A 24,636-nucleotide genomic window follows, 5' to 3' on the forward strand; every position below is an offset into this window, starting at 1 on the left:
CTGCTTCCTCCCACCTCCACCTGAGAGCCCAAAGGCTCTGAGCTGTAACAAGTGATCTCGTGCTCTATTAATATCTCCTCATCCCGGCTGAACTTAAGGAAGATCTGAAAGGTGACTGGCACAGCACAGCTCTCCCGTGCTGCCTCTCAGGACAAGCCTTCCAGAGCTTCACACATACAACAAAGCCTGCAAGCTTCACCCAGGACCCTCCACAAACTATCTCCTACATGGCTGGAAACTGTTCCTCTCCATCTCCATCCCCAGCAGACAGGACACATGGAGCAAGGCAAAGGGCCCCCTCTCCCCACAGACCCCCCAGATCCCTTCCCAAGGAGGACCTACCTAGAGTGTTCACAGTGACCACCTCACTGAAGGAGCTGGTGCCCAGCTTGTTTTGAGCCAAGACACTGAACTGGTAAGCAGTCTCTGGTTCCAAGGTATCCACCAGTAGCCAGCTGGAACCAGCTGGCACGGGGAGAGACAGCCAGTCATGGGGTCCAAACTGGGCTCTCTTCATCCTGCCAAGAGAAGAGGGAGCATCCTCAGGGAGGTTGTCTTTGACAGGGAGGACAAAGAGGCAGCATTAACTTCTTATGCAGAAAATGGAGCTTTCCCGAGCGATGGTTTGGTTTGACAGCAGTGATGTGGATGGACGTGTGGCAGCCACTCGGCACCCAGGAGCTGGCACAGGACACCATCCCCTCGTGTCCCAGCAGCTCTCAGGGGCACTGCCACCAGCTCTCCCCTCTGCCCTGAGCTGGGTCGGGGATAACAGCAGCGCCAACAGCCCCGCTCTGACGCAATCTCCACCAGCAATGGGCAAAAGTGGGAGCTGGAGCGTTTTGGTGAGTGCTGCAAAGGGAACGGCTGACGCAGGAGACAGGCCCTGTTCCCATTTATACCTCGACATCTCCTGAGCCAGAGCCAAGTTCTCCCTCAGCTGTAGCCCTGTACATGTCATCCCACGAGAGACATTTAACTAAATTCCCATCCCTGCCGCGTTTGCACAAGTCGGGGGCTGCCAGCACAGCCTGGGGCACCACTCAGGGTTTGGCAGAGCAGCGGAGGCACTGGCAGGGAGTGCAGGACAGAACCTTTCTGCTGGGGTCTAACCACAGACTCAGGGTAAAAAAACGCTCCCAGAACCATCCCAGCATGCCACCCAGGAGCATGCAGCCACCTCCACGAGCCATTAATCCCACCAGGATCCAACATCCCAAAGCAGCACCACTGCGCTGCTGCAACGCTGCAAGCACAGGTGCTCGTGTTAGGAAGATGCTTTAAGGGAGTCTCAGCCCCCAGCTGCAGGTTTTGGTGTGTCCACAGAGGATTTGAGAAGGATTGGTGCAGATGTCTGCCCTGCACAGGTAAGGGGGGTGCATCTGCAGCCACCAGCACACAGCCAGGTGAATCCACCCAGCAGGAAAAGATGGAGTAAAGAGAAATAACGCTGCTGCCCAGGGAGCAGAAGGTGAGGCAGAGAAGCAACAGCAAGCCATGGAAACGAGCAGGTCGGTGGAGAGCTATGCACACACCATGTGCTTCCACCAGACCCAAGGAAATCCTCTGGATCACTGCAGCTCCAGCTGGGAGTACAGATCCCAGGATCCCCCAGCACCGTGGGGCAGCAGGGCAGCCCCTCTCCCAGGCAGGTTTCCCTGCAGTGTTTAACCCCACCGCCCTCACATCCCTCCTTGCCGGCACTGCCGCGGGCAGGGACACACGAGAGAGGGGCTGAGGGTGAGGAAAGCAGAGGGTAAATGCAGCGCTGAACTGGGAGGATCCCCTTGCCGAGGGAGGATGCGGTGCAGCTGCAATGCTGCGGTGGCCCCAGCCACGCCTGGGGAGCGGGGTTTGCATTTTCAGCGTCTGCAACGCAGGCGCGGGAGGAGAGCACAAATCCGAGAAGATGGAGCTACGATTTGCTGGAGCATCCCACAGCCACAGCAGGGAGGAAAGGGCACGGATGGCACTCGGGATGGCACTGCATGAGCCAGCTGTGTCCCAGATCCCTGCTCCTAGGGAACAGCACATCCCCCAGGGATCACATCCTAGGATCAGGGCGAGACAGATCACTGCCTCCCTATCCAAAGATCCCAAAGCTCCCTGAGAATTCCTTAATGCCAGCTTGGTGCAAACACCCTTCCCTGCCGGCTGCTCTCTCCCTGTGGAGTCTGGAAGAGCCACGAGGAGGCAGGAATCTGAGAGCAGGTTGCAGAGCAAGAGCAGCTGCTGATGCAGCCGCGTCTCCAGAGCAGAGAGGTTTAACCACTCCTTCCCAAGGACATTTTCATCAAAGCAAGGTCTGCACTGCTCAGCTTGCTCCCTCATTTTCCCCCCTCTGTTTAATCCATTCCTTTTTCCCATCTCCAGACAGACAGCCCAGCCCCGGGCTGGAGCAGAGCAGAAATCATTACAGGCAGCGTCTCCCTCTCTCCTCTCTATCAGCAGCCTCCATCAGGGCAAATCAAGGCAAGAAAAGAATGAGAGAGCAAGAGGAAAGGCTGAAGAATGCCAGCCCAAGCCTGGAAAGGGAAGGCATCACTCCCTCCACATTTCCATAGGATTCCTTATAGGAAGATGACAACAGCAGAGCCCAAAGTAACCCCCAGCCTTGCTGCAGCTGCATTTCTCCCTCCCCTGCCCCAGGGGAAAGGCAAAGGGCTGAGCCTGGCCCTGATGCACCCACCAGCTTTGGGGAGCACAGGAGCTACAGGGAGCAAAGCCCCAGGGGCTCAGCTCCAGTGCCAGCATCTCACAGTGGCTAGTCATGATCTCAGCTGGGATTTAACCACCTCCAGGGAGCCGCAGAGCAGGGAGAGAACATTTCTGCTTAGTCACAGCTCTTCCAGGACACACTCTCTAAAGGTTGCATTTTCCATCCTCTCCCTGGCTGTTAAGCCTCATAAACAGTTTATCTTGAAATTAGATGCCAGAGGCACAGCTACATGAATGCGAAGCGTCTCCCATGTACCACAAGCAGAGAAAAACCTGCTGGGGCAGAGGGAGGCAGTGGCCAGCACAGAAGGGAGAGGAAATACGGGAACTACACCATCCCACCACCACCCATCTCTCCGAGGAGCCCCGAGGGAGCTCAGCCCTGTAAGGCCCGCAGGCACGGAGCCGGGCACACCGCCCTCCCCACCCCCCCCGCTGCTCGAAGCTCAGGTTGGCTAGGAAGGAAAAGAAGCAGAGAGCAAAGCATGCCAGGATGACTCACAGAGGGCCGTACCAAACTGAGAAAGTCTGCTCGTATCCACCGTCATAGCCGGGCTCCCAGGAGACGTTGGCTGAGGTCATGGCGGCCACGACGTGCACGCTGGTCGGGGCGTGAGGGCTTGTCCCTGCAGAGAGAGGGGACAGCTCAGAGGGGAGCAGCACCGGGGTTCAAGGGGTCTTTTTCCAAGGCACGGTCCAAGGGGACTCCTCTTGCAGCGAGCCAATGGCCAAGGTCATTTCTGCTGGAAACAGCAGCAGGGCAGGTGGCCAAAATAACGGCACAGAGAAAGACAACTCCACCAGGAAATAACATCTAAAGGAGACATTGCTGTTAGAGTGGTTTGGGTTGGAAGGAACTTGAAGGGACACGGTGTCCTGGGGTTCCCAAATTTGCTCTATACCAGGACAAATAAGCAGGGACACCTTCCACTAGACCAGGTTGCTCCAAGCCCTGTCCAACGTGACCTTGAACAGTTCCAGAGACATGGAATCCACAGTTTCTGTGCCAGGGCCTCACCACCCTCAAAGGGAGGAATTTCTTCCCAAGATCCCATCTAAACCTTGTCTCTCAGCTTAAAGCCACCGCCCCCTATCCCATCACCGCAGTTCTCTTAGCGACAGGGAGCACCACCATCTCCTTCCTCGCCTGGGGGGCTCTCCCCAGGCCCCTTGCCCCCCCTGCCCGTACCTACGACAGTCAGGTGGGTGCTGGCAGTAATGCTCGCGACGATGTTGGTGGCGACGCACTCCCACTCGCCGTGGTCGTCCTTGCCGAGGGAGCGGATCTGCAGGGTCCCGCCGGGCAGCGTGTTGTGCTTGCTCCTGCTGGGCTTCCCTACCTTGGGCAAGGAGCGGGGTGGGGGGAGCCGGGCAAAGAGAGAACAAACGTGACTCAGCGGCGGGTCGCGGGGCAGGGCGAGGCGGCGGCGGGGTCACTAAGCTACCTGCGCGGCCCAGGGGACACCGCCGGCCACCGGCAGGGGATCCGGTCTCTCCGGTCGTGGCAAGGCAGACGGTTCCCCCGTTTCCGAGAGGACCTGGGGGGCAACGCGAGAGGCATGCGTCAGGAGGCTGCTGCTCAGCGCTCGCACACAAGCGGGAAACCCCACGGCACTGGCGCGGACAGCGAGCCCCGCGCCAGGGCTCGACCTCCGGCATCCGAAGCTGAAACTGCTGCGGGAAGGGGCAGCGGCCGTCCCAGCAAACCCCCTCCCGGGATGGGGAAGGCACAGGCTGCCCCAGGAGATGCCCAAACTGCCCCTCAGCATAAGTGAGCAGCAGAGGAGAGGCAGGATCCTTCGCATCAGAGGTTCTGGGCAGCAAGGGCCCCGCGGGGATGTGGGAGGATGGCGTGCATGGAGGTGCCTGGAATCTCTCAAGCCAAGCGGAAAGATGGATCTTGTAACAACTCATTTATGCCCATCAGCTGAAGCTGTGCAAATCCCACGTTGTCCCAAGTCCTCTTCAGCTGTTCTTCATGTGGGGGACTCTGCTGATCAACGCCAGGACCGACAGGTTGATGCAAAGAAGGAGGAGCAGAGGAGCCCATGGACACACAGGGTTACCAGCGCAAGCCCAGGAGTCCTTCAAGAGACTGGTCAGCACTGGTGGGCTGATGAGGAGGGAGCTGGCTTCTGCCACTGGCAATCTGAGCCCGGCCCAAGCCAGCCCTGACTGGAGTTGGAGGAGATAAGCCCAGACCCACAAAACAAGGAGGAGCACCAGAAGGCACAAGTGGGATTGGAAAGAAACCTGACTGAGACTGGTGAGGGCACGGAAAGAAAAGTAAGATGGAGAAAAAGACTCAACAGCCAACAAGCTTTAGGCAGGTCACTTGCAATGTGTGCAAGTCACAGCCCTCCTCCTGCTGCTAAAAGGGACCCAGAGATCCAGCAGCTCAAGAGACGAGGATTGGGGATGGCCCCACTGGGTGACAGAGGGACCCAGCTCACTCTCAAGAGCCCTAAGAAGGGCATGGAAGGCCTGGAGAGAAGTTCCTGACAGCACGATGAAGAGCACAGGAGGTCTCCTCCTCCTCTTTCCTAAGTAAAGGTGGGAAGCTAGGGGAAGGCTGCAGGAGGACCGGAAAGCCCTCACTGCTCCCAAGCTGTGCCACCACACCCTGCTCTGTGAAAAGGGACATCTTGAAATCTTTATATCCAGCTCAGGATCATAGAAACAGCTTCTTCCCAGGGTCTTTGAAGTCACGGGGCAGTAAAGCAGCTGCTGACCGGTCCAGAGAGGACAGACCCTGGATGTGCTGTGGTGACACATCCCCTCCCTCCACAGGAGGCGTGCACTGCGAGAACGGCGTTGCCACGGCTGCCACGTCCTGCTGGTGACCGCCTGGGAGCCAGGCAAGGAGGAGGGTGTCCTGTGGGCAGTGCTGGCGAGGCAGGGGGGCCGGGGTCGGGGGCAGCGTTTCAGCTTTGCGGATGCTGCCGTGTCGGTTTCCCGGGATTACTCGGTGGCCACAAGCCGGGCTTCCCCCACCCACCTGCGGGACAGGACGGCAGTGGCTCAGCCCAAAGCGAAGCAGCTGTACCTGCAGTTTGTTCTTACCGGGACAGAGTGTGGCTTCTCTGTCTGCAATATTCACCAAAAGCCAAAGGCACTGCAGATTTGTCTGGCAGGCCGGGTACCTTTCTCCAGGCGATGATGGGAAAGGGGTCTCCGGCAGCAGCGCAAGGAATCAACAGCTCCCTCCCTGCCTCCTGTCTGTACTCCCAGCCTGGTAGCACCGTGAAATAGGGGGGGTCCTGCAGCCAAGAAGAGAAACAGGGAAAGTCATCCTGCCCAAACTCCCATCACCCCTTTCCAAACCAACCCAATCCCCATCCATGGTAAGCTTGAGGCATTGCAAGGAAAACTGTGTGCTAAGGAGCCTCGATGGCACACCGAATTACACACCTGGAGGGAGATTCTCTCCAAATCTGGAGCACAGAATCATGGAATCCCAAAAAGGTTTGGGTTGGAAAGTACCTTAAAGCTCATCCCATTCCACCCCCTGCCATGGGCAGGGATACATTCCACTATCAGATTGCTCCAACCTGGCCTTGGACACTTCCAGGGATGGGGCAGCCACAGCTTCTCTAGGCAACCTGTGCCAGGGTTCCCCCACCCTCACACAGAAGAGCTTTCTCCTAATATCTAACCTAAATTCTGCCTTTTTTAGCTTGGTCCCATCACCCCTTATCCCATCTCTACAGTTCCTGACAAAGAATCCCTCTCCAGCTTCCTTGCAGGCCCCCTCAGGCCCCGGAAAAGCTCCTGTGACAATTCCACACAACTTCTCTTCTCCAGGCTGAGCAGCATCTTGCTTTTTACCTCCTCGAAACAGGAAGAAACCCACCCACGTCACATCAACCTGATTTCCTCGCCCCAGCAGCCGCCCCGGCGGATGTGTGTGTCTGGTACACAAAGCGTTATCATCTGAACCTCGGCAAGACACCATGAATCACCACGGCTCCCTCCCAGGCACAGGACTCCGTGTTCAGGGAGGGAAGAGGCAGCAGCTCCCACCCCAGCTGCGCCGGGAACCGCACTGGGAGCCCGGCGCGCCCCAGGCGCTGCACGCAGCCGGAGCACGTGGAGCTCAAACCATCCATTTATTAAAATCCTCCTGAACCCAAGCCCGGGCCAGCAGGGCTAAGTGTTTTGTTGGCAAAGGGGACATTTCAGGGAGATGTCTCCTCAAGGTACCCCAGCCCGGCGTCAAAACCCGTGCTGCTGCTCCGACAGGCTATTTCCAGCTACGCCAGACAGGGCGCCCTGGGGGCTCGCCTGCGCTGGTGGGAACCACATCTCCGAGCACAGCACAGACACACCCTCACCCTGGAGCTCTTCCCCACACAGCCCCGGGAGCTGCTCCCGGCACAGGAGGACACTGCTCGCAGCAAAGCCACGGGATTTGGGCAGAAGAGTTACCTTCAGTACCAGTCGGGCAGGGGGAGACTGGCCCATCGTACCCAGGGCGTTATAAGGCACACAGGTGTAAGTGCCGAGAGCATCTTCGGTGGCCTCCTCGATCCGGATCGACCCGTCTTCCAGCAGGTTCCAGCCGGAGTACTGCAGCAGGGAGAAGCAGGGAGCTCACTTATCCAACACCCGCCACGGCTCCTTATTTCCCCTTCAGCCAAGCCCCCCACCCACACCCAGGGTGGCTGTCATATCTCTGGGAGATGCTCAATCCCACTCCCAACATTCAAAGCATCTTCTCAACAGCAGAGAGAGGAAACTTGGGCGATCAGCCCGTCCAAACACAGCCAGGCTCCTTCACGTAGCCCCAAAGATTTAAGATCAGACTCTAACACTAAATAAAACTTGTTCTGGAGTCGGCAAGGAATCTCCACCTGGAGGGCTGAGGGCACCAAGGAACAGGAGGCCACAGCAGCAACAGCTTTAAATGGAATTACAACTTCAAACCGTTAATATTTAAGCAAAAAGTTTAAAATATTGAGCGTTTTCTTTAAATATTTAATGGCTAATATCCTTGCTCAGACATTCAAACCATGATTAGTGGAAGATGTAGGTTTGTTAAAAGGGTCTTCTAACCACCAGTTGCCATTGGAAAAATAAACCAGGGCCATCAGGAGGTGACTTTAGGGGGAAGAAAGCATCAGGTGTGGGAGACACAATGTCCACAGGCACTGTGAGCTCTGTACAAGAACTGGAATTAACTCTGCCCACAGCTGATAAGGAAAAGCAGCGCCATCCCATCCATGCGATTCTCCCAACAGAAAGGGCCCCACAGGGTGCCTGGTGGTGCTCCCTGGTGTTTGCTGAGGACAGGAGGATCCGAACCCCGCTGTGCCCACACCTCCCCTCCCCGGGGGCTCCGTTACCTTCTCGATTCGCAGGGGACGCCCGTCCTTGTTCCACTTGACCAGCGTGACCGGGGGCTCCGCCTCCACCGGGCAGCGGATGTACCCGTGGATCCCGATGGGAACGTAGATGATGGGGGGCATGTTCACCACGCGGGCAGGATCTGGGGGGGCAGCAGCACCACGTTAGCACGAGGAGAGAGCCCGTCTCTCCTCCCAGCCTGGCTTCAGAGGAGCTACCTCACTTTTTGTAATGAATCCCAAACCCAGCACCGCCCTGGCTGTTAAGCCAGGCTTGCTACACACAAATCCATCAGGATACCCGGCATTTCTGGGAGGCTTTGTTCATGTCCAGGGTGTTCCTACCTGGGGCTCATTAAAGACTACATTTAAGAAATGTGAGATGTGCCTGCTTCCAATTCCACACCGACTTGCATCCTGCTGAAGCCTGCGCTGCTCCGTTACAGCACCACACGTGCCAGGTGTGATGAACACCCGGCACAGCCTGGTTTTAAATACCAGCAGTCAAAGCTATTTCAACTGCCAAGCCTTAAAACACACCCAGATGGGAAAAGGGATCTGTGTCCAGGCTGCCACGAGTCCTTTATCTCCCATATCTGCTTTACTCGTGCCTCATCGAGGCCGGGTCATGTTGAACAGCAGCCACCTCACCCTTTCCAGGATGCAAAAAACCTTAAAATACGGATCCAACCCCCCCTCCACGCTGCACCACCCACACAGAGAGGTGTCTCGCAATCCTCCAGTCTAGAATGTGTCATTAACAGCACTTCTAAGAGCTTTTTAATTAAGTGCGAGTGGGTTGAAGAGAATCTAGACTTTCTTTAATAAGAAGATTTTTTTTTTAAAAAATGTTATTTTTATTAAGAAGAGTGACTATTTCTACAATCTCGTCTAGACACCGGCAGCACGAGGTTATGGGAGAATCCTGATGGGGTTTACGCTGCATTACGGGGTAAATGTGGGGGTTTTGGGGTGCAGCATCCCTGCACTGCTGATGCAAAGCGGGGGATAAACATTAAGGTGCTTAATAGGAAGGGATGGAAGATGTGGGGTTGTCCTCTCCTTACTGCTTTCTTGGGGCAAAACCAACAGAGTTTTGGGAGCTCTGCTCCCAGCACGTCACCCCAACCACTCCCCAAAACCGCGCGCCCCCCGGCAGTGGCACCATAACCCAGATTGCCCAGTGCCACATATGGAGCAGGCTTTACCCCCCTCTGCTCAACCCCACCTCTTAGGAAATGTAATCAAGGACTCTGGCAGTGCGGGAGAGGGTAATGGGATCGAGCCTTTCACTACTAGGTCACTGGCCAGGGGCCAGCCCGGCCCACTAATGACCCAGAGCGGTGTCCCCATCTGCTTGGGAGGACGGGAAGCTCCCTCCCACGGCATCAGCCCCGGCGTGGACGAGGTTTGCTCATGAGGAAAAGGGTTTGTGGCATCAAAAGCCGAGCACCCTTCCCTGTGCCGAAGCCCGGCTGAGCGGCAGATTGTAGGAGCGCTGTTCTCGCTGCCATTAGAGCTATTTTTAACAGCTATCAGCCCTGACAAGCGGCCCTGGATTAGTGGCAGGGCAGATTTAATGGCCTGAGGCCACAGGCTTTCCCAAGAGCCACCCAGCTGGGCACATCCAAGCCCCAAATCACGCCTGTGCCTGGGCACAGCACCAATCGCACCATCCCCCTGCCCGTTCTGCCCCTTCATCTGTCCCCACAGGGACCTGCCAGCCCTTCTGTCAGAAGCTCCCTACGAACCATCACCAGGTCTAAAGGCAGCAGCAGCAGCTCTAAGGCAACCTTGGATAACCCACGCTGAGAGCCCACTTTGCTCAGGCCTGTCTTTCATTATGAAATGAAAGCGCCGCAGCCTTTTCGAGCAGAGCAATATTGCAATTGGAGCGGCGGCAATTGAGGCCATTACTGTGGAATGCCACAGGATGCCGGTGGCACACTACCCATTACCGCCCGGGGATCCCGGGAGAACGAGCGTGGGAAGCAACGCTCCTGCTACAGCCCTTTCTCCTCCGCTTGTTTAGATCACTTACCGCCTGAAAAATGCGACACGCCGAGCCCCGCAGCTCGGCCACAGGAGAGAGCCCCCGAAATGAACACCAAAAAATACACGCTGGAACTGAGAGCCCTGACCCGGTGCTTCCCAGCAGGGTGAGGACAGTGAGGGAGCAGCCACGGGAGGATGCTCAGCTAATTAAAAAACGCTCGTAGCAAAGGTGGACACCGGTCCCAGCTGAGCTGTGTCACTCAGGCTGCTCAGACCATTTTTGCTTTCTTGTCTCCCACAGCCACGTGGGACGCTCTCAAGCTTTTTTGCTGAGGCTGATTCCGTGTTCATCCAAAGGCTGCTGTCACATCAGCCCGGTGTCACACCAGGACAAGAGAGCCTCCGGGGCTGCCTGGGAGCCAGGTGTTGCCAATCCCAGCCCCATGCCCGCACTCACACTGCACTGTCAGGTAGGCAGAGGCTGATGGCGAGCGGCCCAGGCTGTTGCTGGGGATACAGGTGTATTTTCCAGCATCCTCTGGTTTGACACGGAAAATAATCAGCGTCCCGTCGATCAGGATCCGCACCCTCAGCTTCAAGTCGCTGCAAGAGAAGAGGAGGGGAGGATCACGAGGAGAGCCGGGGGCAAAGCCCGACACAGTCCCAGCTCCCGGCACAACCCAGGAGCAGCAGGAGGAGGAGAACACGCTGCCCCACCAGCTATAAACTCACTTCTTGAAGTAGACGTTCTCTTCCTCCCAGTACCACAGGTAGGTGAGGTTCCCGGGATACGCCTCGGCCTGGCAGGTGAACAGCGCATCCTGGGAGATGTTGACTGTGATGTTCTCCGGAGGGGAAACGATAAAGGGAGGTCCTGGAGAGGGGAAGAGGAAGGTGACGCTTCCACCACTACAGGTGTCCCCACAAAAGTTGCTCGAGTTCAGCTCCATCACAGCATCTTGGCTGGGAGCTGCTGGAGGGCTCTGGGACAGGGCTTGTCCCGATCCTCTGAGAACCACAGAGACCCTGTTATTCCCAGCCCTTTCCCTAATCTCTGGGCTGACTGAGAACCACAGAGACCCTGTTATTCCCAGCCCTTTCCCTAATCTCTGGGCTGACTGAGAACCACAGTGACCCTGTTATTCCCAACCCTTTCCCTAATCTCTACAACTCTGAGGAGGGGATTCACACTCATGGTGGCTCTCCCAGGGCACACAAGGACAAGCCTCCCTTCATCCTCAGCACTCCTGGAGGGTAGTATCACCCAGAGGAAAAATCCAGGGGGAAAGGACTGCCAGGAGCCAGCAGCTCACCACTGCCACAAAAGCAGAGCAGAGGACACCCTGTGCTCCTCTCTCTGCCGGTAGCTGTTGACCTAATTAAAGATTTATTTAATAAGAGAGGGAGCAAGGAGCAGGATGCCTGTCATGCATCACCGCTGTCTGACGAGGCGCTTCATGACAGCCTCAATCTTTTCCCCGCTTCCCAAACAAAACGGAGCTGCCATCAGGGCCCAGCCGCTCATCAGCACGGCCACTACCGTGCCCCAATTAAGCGGATTCCTCCATCCTACAAACTGGATGTGGAGCCATGGGGCAGCCAGCACCAAGCCAGGCCTTGAAGGTTGCTCCAGGGTGACACCACAGCCCTGTGGCATGTGGAGATCCCCCTGTCCTGGCTTGCCAGGGGATGCTGAGGAGCTGGAAGGTCTCACCTTGGACGAGCAGGCGCGTGGTGTGCACAGCCTCGCCCTGGATGCTGTAGGCCCGGCAGGTGTAGGCACCTCTGTCCTCCCGGCTGACCGAGAGCACCGTGAGGCTCCCGTCGCTCACCTGGGAACAAGGGAAGACCCTGGAGCGTGGGCAGGGGCCCCCAGGGGGGCGGGGGAAGACCCTCCCAGCTTCCCACGGCAGAGAGCTGCCGGCGCTTTCAGGGCCGGATGAGAGACGGGTTTCCCCGCTCTGCAAGACTTGGGATATTAATAAACCTACACACGCGTTTCTGCTCGACGCCAAGGGGAAGGAAAAAAAAAATAAAAATCATGAAATAAATAAATAACCATCCCAGCGCATTCATCTCCCAGAAGTGACTGGCAGGCAGCAGGCTCCAAATCGCTCCTGCCAAGCGCCCCAGCGCCATTGGAGCTTCCCAAGGAGCCTTGCTGGAGCATTCCCTGCCCCTCAAGGACCTGCTGGGGGATGAGGGGGAGAGCCCAGCTCAGCCCCTGTCCTCTCTGTGGAGCCACCTCTCATCTGGAAGAGGAGCGGATGGATTCTCCCTGGGGACACAGCAGAACGATGGACAAGGGACTGTCACCTCTGGGGTAGCAGCACCCCCGTGCACAGGGAGGCCTCCCAGCCAGGCTTCCCCCCCCCACCTCATTCTGCCTCATCCTTCTATTTCAATTAGTTACAAATGATTCCTAATTACTCTCATTAGTGCCTGCGCTGATTCCAATGCCTGATTTACCAATTACAGCTCAGGGGGGAATCTCTGCCTGGGAGCCTCTGGGATGCAAAAAGGGTCCTGAAGGGGAGGGGAGGAGGGGAAATCCTCCCTGCTCAACCCTCCCCTGTCCCAGCCCTGCTGCATCCATCCCTGCCGGGGGGACACTACCCCAGGCTGCGGGGTCTCGGCCCCTGGGCTGGGTCCGCGGGGAGCAGGTCAGGTGCAGGAGCAGGGCTGTCCCCAGCACGGGGTGGGTCTCCAGCCTGCCCCCAAGGGCTGGCAGCGTTACAGGCTCCTGCTCAGCAGGGATGGTGTGGGGGAAAATGGGCATCTCACCAAGGAGAAGTGCTGATAAAGCACGGCTGGCTCCAGGCACGGCGGAGCCGCCGCCACCGTGGTCCTGTCAGCAATGTCCCTGCCAGCTCCCAGCCCAGGGGCCCCCAGAGCAGCCCTCCCCCACCTACCTGGTACTTGCCACTGGCACCCAGGAGGTCTCCCTCTCTGAGCCAGGTGACGATGGGCTTGGGGTTCCCGAAGGCCATGCAGGTCAGGGTGACGCTGCTGCCCTCCTTCGCCTCTACGTACTGCGGCGGGGTCTCCGTGAACGTGGGGGGAGCTGCGGGCACAGGAGACCACCGTGACCCCCCGGGTCACCCGCGGCCACGGCGGGTCTGGGGGCACACGGGGACACAGGGGAAGCTGCTGCCTGCACACTGGGGACACCCTGCACATCCCCACGGCAGGGCAAACGGGGCTGCAGGGACACGGAGTGTCCCTGGGGACACCGACCAAGAGGTGCCACACGGCACCCCAGCCCTGTCCCCTGCTCTCCCCACCAGCACCACGTCCTCCCCCCACCCCGCAGCACATTAACTCGCTATTGTCAAAACATGGGAAAACACCGCAGTGCAGATCGAAAGGCTCCTTCCTGATGAAAGAGGCTGGCAAGGATTACAGCCCGCCCCTAATTACCCGCGGTTGTTAAAGCCCACTTTAGAGGAAGACAGGTTGGCAATTTAATCTGCTTGGGGGAAAAAAAAAAAAAAGAAAAAAAGAAAAAAAGAAAAGAAAAGGAATTATATTTTGTTTCTCCCCAAATGATTTTTATTTTCCCCCCTTAAGAAAATTAAGCATCGTAATGCGCTGGGGGAAAGCCACAGCCCTCGCCCTAAAAATAATTCCCCGGGCTGGGAGGATTATGGTTATTATATTGTTATTAAGCCCCTGCACGCCCCGTGCTGCATAAAAGCCCCAAAACTGGCCCATTTTGCCAAGGGGAGGGACAGGGCATCTGGAGCCATTTTCCAGCCCCTCCAGCTGGCGGTTTGCAGGATCCGTGCACGTGGCAGAGGTGAGCCAGGCACCACCATCCTCCTCCTTCCTCCTCCTCCTCTTGCCCTCCTTCCCAAGCCCTCGGAGCTCATTAGCAGCCTGGGGTAAAGCAGGAAGTGGCAGGCAGGGCAGCAGGCAGGGATGGGGCTGGTGGCCTGCACGGCCCCTCTTGCAAAGCTCCCGCTCACTAATTGGGCTCAATTAGGTGGCTCTGCTCTGTGCCACAGCACAGCCATCCCCCCAAAGGTTAAATTAATTGCACAAGGTCAAGGCAAGACCAGCGAGGAGCTGTCGGTGGCCGCATCTCTCCAGCCACCCCGCTGCAGCAGGAGAGGCACAGCGCTGCTGCTGGGCTAAAAATAAAGATCTCTCTCCTGATGCGGAGAATGACAATTTGCTAATTAGTTTAATATACAGCCGTAATAAAATGAAAAAGTAATTTGAGAAAATCTGAATTGCAAGAAAACAAAGATTTGATTTTCTGATCTGTTTGTTGAGAGGAGATTCATTCCCAGCCCCGGACCTTGATGTCTCTCCTTTAAACAAGCTCCATGTAATTAAACTGAGGAATCCCTAATAAAACTTTGTCCCTTTTGAAGTCACGCCCTGGCTGGAGCAACCAGCCTGGATGGCTTCAGGCTCGCGTGTCTGCCAGGCACAGATGCCATCAAGGCCCAGCATCCACCAGACCTCTGGCATCCACCAGAAATCCCGTTTTGGCACGGCAGGGATGCCGCAGCCCCCGCCCCGCTCACCGTTGACCGTGAGGTGGACCCAGCTGCCGTTGTGGAAGGTGTCGTACTGCTGGTCCAGCATGAGCACTTTGCACTCGTACCAGCCCTGGTCCTCGGAGCGCACCTGCTCAATGCGCAGGGAGGCTTTGTCGTGCAGGCTGGCCCGGCCTGTGGGAGAGCACAGCGTTGGCACCGTGTCCCCAACACCGGAGCAGCCCCTGGACCATCGCTCCCAAACTGGAGCAGACCCCAGCACGTGGCCAAAGGGGACACCCCATCCCAAACTGGAGCAGCCCCCAGAGCATGGACCACCCCATCCCAAACTGGAGCAGCCCCCAGGGCATCACTGCAGGGGACACCCCCAACCTGACACCAGAGCAGCCCCCAGAACACCACCAAGGGCACACCCCATCCCTGTGTGGGCACCGTCCCAGTTTGGGGCTGGCTGAGCCGCACGGCGCGGTTGCAGCCGGTGGTGCCAGGCTGGTGGTGCCAGGCTGGTGACACACTCGCCCGTCTGGGGACGGCAGAGCCGAGCTGCCAGGGCCAGGCAAGGTGCCTCGAGTGATGTCTGCCCGCAGCGACACCGGCCTTCTGCTCCCAGCCGGGGGCTGGCGGCGGCACAGCCGGCACACAGGCGTGCCCCAAAGCTTTTCCCCACCTGGGAGTCTCCCGGTAAGCAGGGCAGCCCCGAGCTGACCCTGTGCACAGCACCAAAAACTGGCTCAGGAACAAAGCAGCCTAAGCCTCCACCCCGGTGCAGTGGGATCACGCATAACTGAGCTGAGTTTGGCAAGGCTCAGCTGGGCTGGTGCATCTTCCCTGCTGCAGCAGTTCCTAGGGAGCTATTTGGGCAGAGAATCCCACAAAACCCAGGGAGGATTCCCAGGACAGCATTCCACGGGGAAAGGGACACCACAACGGGTCAGTCCTGTCACGCCAACCTTCTCAGGGCTGGTTTCCAGCTCACAGATCCCACCAGAGGACACCGGCCACGTGTCACAGGCAGCACACTGGCGAGCAGCCACAGGAATTCTGCGGCTCCAACCTGTCACCTCCGCCCAGCACGTGGCCCTGGCTCCATCCCCACGGTGCCCCCAGCATCCCTCCCTGGGCTCACAGCTGCTCTGGGGCGCAGCGGCGGCAGCAGCAGCCACCGCCACCACGCGTCACCCCGGGTTTCTCTGCCTCGCTTGCTCCCGTCCCACGCAGCCCAGCTGGCTTCCTAACGCTGCTGCTTAATTAAAACCAACTGGGTGGAAAGCGAGCAACGAGAGGCAGAGCCCGCGCGGTTTCCGACGGGGGAACGGATGGAGCGGAGCCGCGCATCCCGGGCCGTGCCGCAGCCGGGACCCGGCGCCCTCCCCTCGTCCCCCTGCGCCCCCAGCACTCACCGGCATACTCTGGGTCGACATGGGGAGGGTAAAACCCAAACTTGATGAAGATGGGGATGGGGACGCCGAACTTGAACCACTCCACGACATAGGGAGGGGGCTGTCCCGTCAGCGGGTGGATCACGTCGCATCCCAGGATCACGCTCTCGCCAGCGCGAGCGGTCACGAACTCGGGCTCCTCCCTCGAGCCGAGGGCACCTGTGAGGGGGCAAAGGAAGAATCTGTGGCTGATCCCACTGCTGGACCCCAGCATCGAACCGGGATGCCCAGGAGAGCAACAGCAGCAGAACTGCTCATCCCCAGCCGTCTGTCTCCAACAAGAGCAGCCCGTGGGTCACCCTTGCTCCAAAAACAACAGGAGGTCCCAAGCCCGTATACTCAGCTCCAAGGCCACCCTGGGCTACCACAGGAGTCAGGACAGTGGCCATCAGTGCCCCAGTGCTCCAGGACAGCTTCCCAACCTCTGCACCAGGGCAAGGGTGATGCCCCGTGACCCCACAGGGGTTCTGGGGACCCCTGCTCTCACTTGAGGGGCACCGAGCATGCCTAGCACTGCTCCCCACATAGCAGCACCATCTGGGCCACCCTGCATCCTTGTGGCAGGAGAAAGGCTGCTTTAGCTTGTGGCCCTGCATCCTCCAGTGAGCAGGACAGCATGCAGGGACCCCTGACCTCTGCTGTGCCAGCCCACGGACCCAGCTGTCCCACCCGTGCCAGGGTGAGCTGGGACCCGGAGCCGCCACGCTCCAGCCAAGCCCACACGTCCTGGGGCATCCCCGAGAGCCCCAAGCCTGAAACCCGTCTGCGACCTGCGCGTCGGGTCTGTCACCCTGCTCCTCCCAGCCGGGTAATTACAGGGGACTTTGGTCTCGGCTCCGAGGCTGCTCCACCCCGGCTGTGCCGCCCTGCTCGCTGCAGCCTGGCGTCATCCTGCTCCGCCAGCAGCAGCAAAGCTGCATCCTCAGCACGGCGTTCAGAGAGGGAGAGAGAGAGAGAGAGAGAGAGGGAAACCCGCGGCTGTGGGGAAAGCCAAACAGAGGGGGTCCCCAAAACTGGGTTTAGACCCACATCGCCCTTCCCATCAAGGGAGGGCCTCCCGTTTTCCTGCACCCGCGGCAGCTGGTTGTGCTGGGGGGGATGCTCGGGGAGGGATGCTCGGGGAAGCACGTTCCCACTCCTCCGCGCTGCTCCTCGGGGCCGCCGGTGATTGGCGGCGAGTGACATCACCGCTTCCCCGCCGCGGGAGCCGAGCATCACCGGCTATTTTTGGCTCTGGCACAAGCGCGTACCGGCGAGAGGCCCGCGATGTGCCACCCCACGGGCCACCAGCCCAGCGTCCCCGCGGGAAGGGCAGCGGGCAGGGCTGGCCGCGGCTCGCACAAGGTGTGTCCCTGCACAGGGTCACGGCCTGATGGGCACCCAAGCGTCTTCAGCCCCCACGCCACCGGCAAACCGGGCACGGGTGGCTCTTTGACTGGGAGGGTTGGCTGGCGGCGGCGGGGCGGGTGACGCCGGGGTGCAGAGCCGTGAGCCATCTGCAAGGAGCGGATGCTGCATTGCACGCCCACTGCAGGCAGCCGGCCCCGCTCTGGGGGTCCTGCACGGCCACGGATCCGCCCGGAGCCCGGCGGGGCGGGGGGAATGGCCGGGCACACACGTGCGGTGCGCTCGCACGCCCCCGCACACGCTTTGCTTTGCACCGCCTCGACAACGCTCTTGCACCTTTTCCATCCATCCCTCGTTAGCGCCGCATCGCCGATGAGCTCCCGTTCGCACCCTGTCAGCAGGGACGGTGTCAGCCCTCCCCTGCCACCCCGGCAGTGAGCTGTGAGAAGCCGTCCTGACCCCGCTGTGCCCATGCGGGAGGGTGAGGGGGGCTGCGCCGCAGGGCTGGGAGCCCCCATCCCTGCCCGTGGTCCTGCTGCGCTGATCGGGGACGGAGCTGTCACGTGCTGAGTGCTCAAGAGCATCCAAGGACGCGCTTCCTCGGCCGCCTCGACCCAGCGAGCAGGTCCCCGGCACCTCGTCACCTTCAGAGTGACACCCTCGACCCACCAGCAGGAGAAGATGGAAGCGGCAGCGCCCAAACCCCTTTCCCGAGCCCCCCACCTACCCCAGCGCTGCAGCTCCTGGGCTACCAAGACGGAATCTTGGTTTCCAGCACCTCTCCACCAACTGGAGCCGGGAATGCTGATGTTTGCCCAGCTGGAGCAAGCTCGCTTCCCAAGAGGCCACCCAGACACCTCGGGGATGGGCGCCAGGGAGTCACATCACGCCAGGATGCCCTGACTGGCTCCCTGGCAGAGCAGTGGGTGACGTCCCCGGGGAGGGGACGAGCCAGCCGCTCCGCAGGACCCACGCCTGGCCAGGGCTGCCCGGGTGCAGGAAAATAGGTCATCCCCAGCAGCTCGCAGCGCCGGTGTCTGATCGAGAGGCCGGTGGGGAATTGCACGCACGGCTGAGCATCGCCTCCCCAGCGCACGGCCGACTGGCAGCCACGGCGGAGACCCGGCCCCCGGCTCTCCCCAGCTGCCACCCGCCCCATGCCCTCCTGTCCCCACTTCCAGAGCACCGGAAAGCAATGGGGAGATGTCTCACAAGCCCTCTTTGGGTCTCCTCAACTTCTCAACCCACAACTCTGCGGTCCCAGCCCTGACAAGGTTTTCCTTCCAAGTCCAGAACCTGAAGAAAGCGAGCAATGGAGACTGCAGCTCTCGATTCAAAGTGTTTTCTCACCCCCACATTTGTAGGGAAACGCTTGAAAACAACCCGCAGACGCCAGAAGAAACAGAGCACAAATAGACGGGGTATTTTTAAACCCACTTGATTCTCCCAGCCAAGTTCAGAGAGGTTTCAAGGCTGAATCTGCGGTTTGGAAACGGGGTCAACATCAGGGAGCGGTGGCAGGGACGCGAACCCCGAATCCGCCTCGGTGCAGGAGCTCACGTGAAGCTGGGGGATGCCTCGTAAAGAAAAACAAGTAATCAACAGGCTTCGTCATCCAAGCAGATCCAGGAAAAATAAAAGCACGCCGCGTGCCAGGAGGCAAGAATACAAGATGCGGAGGTGGAGTTGAACAGCATCCCAAAGGGAGAGGAGGGAAGGCTGCCGCCACCGAGACGGTGCCACCGCGGGGCTCCCCAGGATGGCGATGCCAAGGACAGGGAGACCCTCACCTGGATCTGGGCATCCAGATCCTCCAGTCCTGAGGGCAGAGGTGGAAGGTGCCACAGGGCTCAGTGAAGCTGAAGGCATGCAGCGTCACTCACTGAAGCAGGACCCTTCCTGCAGGTGCTTTGTGAGGACATGGCCATGGCAGAGGGGTTTCCAAAGGAATTAACGCCTGGGAAAGCTTTCCTGCCCGGCACAGTGGACTCCCATGCCCTGGGGCAGAGAGGGCATCCTGTCCTGACCCACCATTGCCTTGCAGCCCACTAACAGAGGCAGCACTATCCGTTTCCAATGCTGCCCCACAGCCCAGGCACTCATGCCCGCCCTGTGCCCCCATGGGGGCAGCTGAGGGAGCAGGCACAAGGCCCGGAGCCTGCAGACCTCTCCTCCCTGGTGAGCCGAGATAAGATGTGCTCTGACACATCCCGCTCCCATCGGTGGAGGCGGGATATGGCAGGGATCTCTGAGGACAAGGCCACCAGCGTGGCATATGGAGGCCAGCAGGGAAGGAGAGCAGGCAGCCATTGCCACGAAATGAAGAGGGACGCGACTGCAGCCCAGGGTGGGGGCCAGGGACAGCGTGCTGCAGGGACCCCCGCTGCCAGGGCAGGGTGTGGGGTGCTGGGACATTGCCTGCCCCCCAACTCTGTAGCCCCCTAAATATCTCAGCAGGGGTTGCACCCCGCATTACAAAACCAGTCCCTTAGCCTGTCTTGGGGTATCCAGAGCCCCTCAAAAGCATCTGCCTGTCCCCTGAAGGGGGGAAGCCCTGGGGCTGGGAGTGCAGCCCTCACCCCCTCCCCCAGCTGGAAAGCAGCATCTGGGCTTTCAGTGCGATTCCTGCGTTTTAAACCCGATTTTCCAGATGGATGGAGGGCGACGCGCAGGTCAAGTGACATGCCTCAAGGTCACGCGGGGCCAGGGAGGAGAAGGATTAGCAGCTCCGAGGGGTGGCTTGGTGCCCCATTCACAGTGAGATGGGGACTCAGAACCCCGTTCCTGGGTACAAGGGATGTCCTGTGGGACCACCACCACTCTCCCCAGGCAGGCAGGCAGCTGCCCTGGCATTCCAAGGGGAATGCATGCATGGGATGCTGCCCCACAGGGGGTCCTCGCTCCCTGGAATGGCACAAGCGGGAATGTGCCTGGCCAGGCAGCGGCTCAGCAAGCATGTGGGAGCGCAGCTTGGTGCTCTGAGAGGATGGAGCAGGAAAGAAAATTACTTCCCTGAGGTCAACTTCCTCCTACCTGGGTACCCCTTGTTCCCTTTCCCTCTAATCGCCACCAGCCCGGTGTTGAGCATCCGGTGTTGGCAGCTGCCTCGTGGGAGGCATCATCTCCCAGCAACGACCAGCAGCTACCTGTGAGCTCCCCGTGAGCTCCCTCTGTGCACCACGGGGCCGAGCAAGCAGCTGTGGTGGGAGCTGGAGCACCAAACCCATCCCAGAGGAGATCTCCTACAGCTGGAGAGCTGCTGTGCCCCCAGCCCGGCCCCACATCACACCAGTACCCCGGTGCAGGCTGGCACCACCCTCCCCAGTGGAGCAGCGGGTACCATCCTAATGCCTTCGCAGCCCTCTGACAGGAAACTGGGATGCAGGCAGAGTTCCGAGCTGCCCGCCAGCAGCTCCTGAATCACGCTGTTCCTGGCTCAGGCAGCCCTCCCACCAACGCCAGCCTCTCCATGGAGGAGCGGGAGGAAGGGAGTTGTTTTTCCAAAGGCCAGCTGGTCGCTCAGGGCTCCCAGCTCGGGAGATTCCTACCGCAGGGGAAAGGAGAAGGAAGAACTCCTCCATTGGCACGGCATGGGGTTGGACCCACTGCCTGCCCATCTGCAGGGCTCCTCGTCCAGCATGAAGGCACGACCTCCAAGACGGAGGACCAGAGGTGAACGGGAGCTGTGCCGCCCTGCCACAGCTCTGGAGAGGAACTTGCAGGGCTCAGCCAGCACCAGCAAAGCTGCGTCTTCCAAGGTAAAAGGCAACTGAGCCAGCAAAGCATCGCCGCAAGGACCCACAGGCAAGCCAAGTCATCGCTCGAGACACTCAGGTCCCTCCCTGCCCCGCGCGCTCCCATCCAACAGGTCCAGAGGAGCAGAAATCCTCCAGGGAATGATGGAAATGGGAGCCCGGCCAACGCCCTCGGCTGTTCCCGGTGCCAAACCATCCCCTTGCCAGAAGAGCGCGGGGCCAAAGCCGCACGTGCCAAATCCAGCGGCTCCCGGTCCAGATTCCTCCAGAGCCAAAGAGGCAAAACCCAAGAGCTCCGTGCCGGGAGCGAGCAGGGGATGCAGCGCTGGCACCGCCATGCCGAGCCACTCCAACCGGCCAAGGTCAGCGCCGGGAGCATCGCCCGCCGCGGTGCCCGGGGAACCTCCTCAAGGAGCCCTCGCCCGGGGCTGGCAGAGCCGAATCCTCCCTCTGCAAACCCTCCTGCCGGATCCACGAGCATCCCCGCTCACTGCGTGGTGCCACAGCGTCACGCTCGTGGGAGAGAGAGGAAAAGCCCCTCGGTGTGACGGCACTGCTGGGAATGCCAGGAGGCCGGATCCCTCCTCTGACACCCACTCCTGGCGCGGTCACGTCCTGGCTCTCCTCCCCCATGCCATAAGAGAGGATAACGCACCCTCCTTCCCTCTCTGAGCCGATTAACGCCTGGAAAGCCCTCGGAGAGCCAGGCAAGAAGGCTGCCCAGGGCCAGCACCGCTGCTTCTCTGCTCAGCAAAGAGGAAGTGGTGTGGGAGGATGGCCACGGCGAGAGGAAAAGCCCCAGCGAGGGCACCGGCACACGGTGAGCCCCAGCTCTCCTCCGAAGCCCCGTCCCCAAGCAATGCAGGGTGACAACTCCCCATGAGGACGGGACAGTGCTGGGACCAAAGGGCTGCAGCAGCTGGGGCGACTCCCGTGGGCTCCCTGCCCCTGCGGGGGCCACGCCGGCCCGCAGCACCCCCTCCCCCGGCACCCACCCACGCATTACTCACGGCACGCTCATTCATCACGTACACGCTGCTCCACACGCACAGCACCCCCGTGCCGGGGCTTCCCGGCACCCACCCACTCCGGCACCAGCTCCCCAGCTCCATCCGAGCGGCTCCAGGGTATTTCCAAGTTCCCAGATGCCGAACGCGCTGCTCTGCTCCTCTCCCCGGCAGAGCATCCCTGTGCAAGGCGCTGCTGCAAACGCTGCCCCACCACACTGCAGCACGCAGCTCGGGCAGGCAGCAGCCGGCCACGGCTCACTAAGAGGGGCTACGTACCCCCAAAATGGGGCAGCCCCATCCCGACCCCCGCCAGAGGACGGCTCCGTCCTGACACACACCCCCCTGCCTCCAGGAGCGGAGGACAAGTGACTGTGGCACGGCACAAATGTGACCCAGTGGGCTCGAGGAGCGCTGTGAATTAGGGGGGCTGCAGCACCCCGGAATGTGTCCCCTCCCAGCCCACCCGTGCCCCCGAGGCAGCGCCCCCCACACCACGGGCAGGGGAGAGGCGGTGGCTGCCGGCCAGGCATCGCTTGCTGCCGGCAGCCACCGCATCCCCGCGGGCAGGGTGGGTGACACCCGGGGCACGGCTCCAGGCTCTCATCCCGGGTAAGGACCACCGGGACGCAGGGATAACCATGTGCCCAGTGAGGAACCAGCGGCAGAAATGGGGGACGGCGCCACACCAGCGGCAGGCAGCTCCCCTCTACCTGCAGGGACGGCTCGGAGGAGTGGGAGGGGGCTGGCAGCTGAGGGGAAAGAAGCCGGAGTAGGAAAATGAGGGTTATTCCTTGCTGCCGTCTCCGTCCTGACCTTGGACAACCCCGTGCCTCAGTTTACCACAGCACAGCAGCCAGCCTGCAGTGGGGGGGAGAAGGAGGGCAGCCTCTCCTGGGCGGGGGGGGGCGGGGGGAGAGCAAAGTCACCCCCAAACCCGCAGCCGGGGCGCTGCAGGGGAAGGCGACGAATCCCTCCCGCATTTCTCCTTGCCCAGCCGGGCTACCCTTGCAGGGAAGGGCAAACGCTGCCCGCACCCCCCGCAGCTGCCGCAGGCGCTTCCTCAGGATGAGAGAAGAAATCTGAACGCGGAGAAAAGCTTGCCCATCCCTGATCAAGGAGGACACTCAACCAGCCGCGTTCCCCCCCCCCGCCAGGACCCGCATCCGCTCGCCTTCTCCCAAAGGGAATTTCCAACCCCTGGGCAGAGGCTCCGCCGCACCGCGGCTTCCCGAACTTCCCCAGCTGCAGCCGCTGCCCTCGGGGAGGTCACGGCCAACCCCGCCGAGCGCCTGCGGAGGGAGGATGCGCCGGGCGCTCCCGGCTCCCCCCGGCAGCGGGGGATGAAGGAATCGCCAGCGCCCCGCCGCAGCGGGAAGCGCTCGGTCCCCGCACCGGCAGCGGGGAAAACGCGAACCCCGCAAACCCCCTTCGCAGCCGCAGTTCCCCCTCCTACCCTCCTCCCCAGCCTCTTCCCGGTACCCTCTCGCCGGGACGCGATGCCCCCCACCCCGGTGCGCGCATCCCTCCCGGTCCATGCGCATCCCCCCGCCGCATCCGCTACACCGGGAGAAGGGGGAAGACGACACACACGCAGACGCGGCCCCGCCGCCTCCCCGCAGACCCCGGCGCGCCCCTCCCGGGCTCACCCCGGCCGAGAACACCCCGCGGCCGCACTCACCTTGGACGGGCAGCCCGCGGGCGCCGAGCACACTTGCTACCAAAGCGGCCACATACCAAATCATAGTACTACCGGCCCCCGGTGCGCAGCATCTTCCGCCCGCCGGGCGGCCCGGCCGGGGCGGGGCGGGGCCGGGCCGAACCGGCCGTGGCCGGGCAGGGCTCGGCGGGGCTGGCGGGGCCGGAGGGGCGGCTCAGAGCCGGCCGCCCGCCGCTGCGCCCATGCCCGCGCCCATCGCCGCGCCGCGCCGCACCTGCGCTCCGCCGCGCGGTGCAGCCTAGCCTGCGCCCTTTAGCGGCTCGGCACCGCCCCCGCCCGCCGCCCATTGGCCGCGCCCCGGCGGAGTGGGCGGTGATTGGCCGCCGCCGCGGCCCGGGCCGGTTCAAGGTGGGTTGGCGCGCACGGGGCCCCTGCGCCGCAGTATCATGCGCACTGCCGGGAGCGGCGCGGTCACCTCCGCCCGGACGGTCACCTCCCCGCACGGACACCCGCCGGGACCCGCACCGCCCCGCGCCCGCCTGGGCACCCGCGCCGCCTCGCTGGCACCTCCCCGCGTCCAGACGCGCCACCGCACCGCCTCGGTGCCGCCTTCCCCTTCCCAGATGTGTCGCCGGACCGGATCAGGGTCACCTCGCTGTCCCCAGATGTGCCCTGTTACCGGTATAGTGTCACCTCCCTGTGTCTAGGTGTGCCCCTGTACCGGCTCGGCGCCACCTTCCTGTCCCCAGGTGTGCCCTGTACCGGTATAGTGTCACCTCCCTGTCCCCAGATGTGCCCTGTTACCGGTATAGTGTCACCTTCCTGTGTCTAGGTGTGCCCTGTACCGGTGTAGTGTCACCTC

At 60.9% G+C, this 24,636-nt stretch overlaps 1 protein-coding gene across 5 annotated transcripts in view; it reads right to left on the reverse strand.

The window, feature by feature from the left end:
- IGSF9B (immunoglobulin superfamily member 9B) overlaps positions 1–23,874 on the reverse strand; it is a 39,368-nt gene extending 15,494 nt beyond the window's left edge. For 4 of the 5 annotated variants that reach the window (XR_005703955.2, XR_005703956.2, XM_040085293.2 and 1 more), the window contains exons 1-14: positions 23,796–23,874; positions 15,967–16,164; positions 14,594–14,740; positions 12,971–13,122; positions 11,773–11,890; positions 10,791–10,932; positions 10,516–10,661; positions 8,064–8,206; positions 7,147–7,287; positions 5,862–5,978; positions 4,164–4,256; positions 3,908–4,058; positions 3,221–3,344; positions 343–518 (exon numbers count right to left, since the gene is read on the reverse strand). Coding sequence is in view for 3 of the 5 variants with exons in the window: in XM_040085293.2 (XP_039941227.1) it covers positions 343–518; positions 3,221–3,344; positions 3,908–4,058; positions 4,164–4,256; positions 5,862–5,978; positions 7,147–7,287; positions 8,064–8,206; positions 10,516–10,661; positions 10,791–10,932; positions 11,773–11,890; positions 12,971–13,122; positions 14,594–14,740; positions 15,967–16,164; positions 23,796–23,859 (1,912 nt within the window). In the remaining 2 variants the exon portion in view is untranslated. The remainder of the gene's footprint in view (positions 1–342; positions 519–3,220; positions 3,345–3,907; positions 4,059–4,163; positions 4,257–5,861; positions 5,979–7,146; positions 7,288–8,063; positions 8,207–10,515; positions 10,662–10,790; positions 10,933–11,772; positions 11,891–12,970; positions 13,123–14,593; positions 14,741–15,966; positions 16,165–23,795) is intronic. The other variant, XM_040085294.2, reaches the window with a different exon arrangement.
- Positions 23,875–24,636: the final 762 nt, after the last annotated feature.

This window comes from Hirundo rustica, chromosome 23 (assembly GCF_015227805.2).
Source record: "Hirundo rustica isolate bHirRus1 chromosome 23, bHirRus1.pri.v3, whole genome shotgun sequence".
NCBI classification, from domain to species: Eukaryota; Metazoa; Chordata; class Aves; order Passeriformes; family Hirundinidae; genus Hirundo; species Hirundo rustica.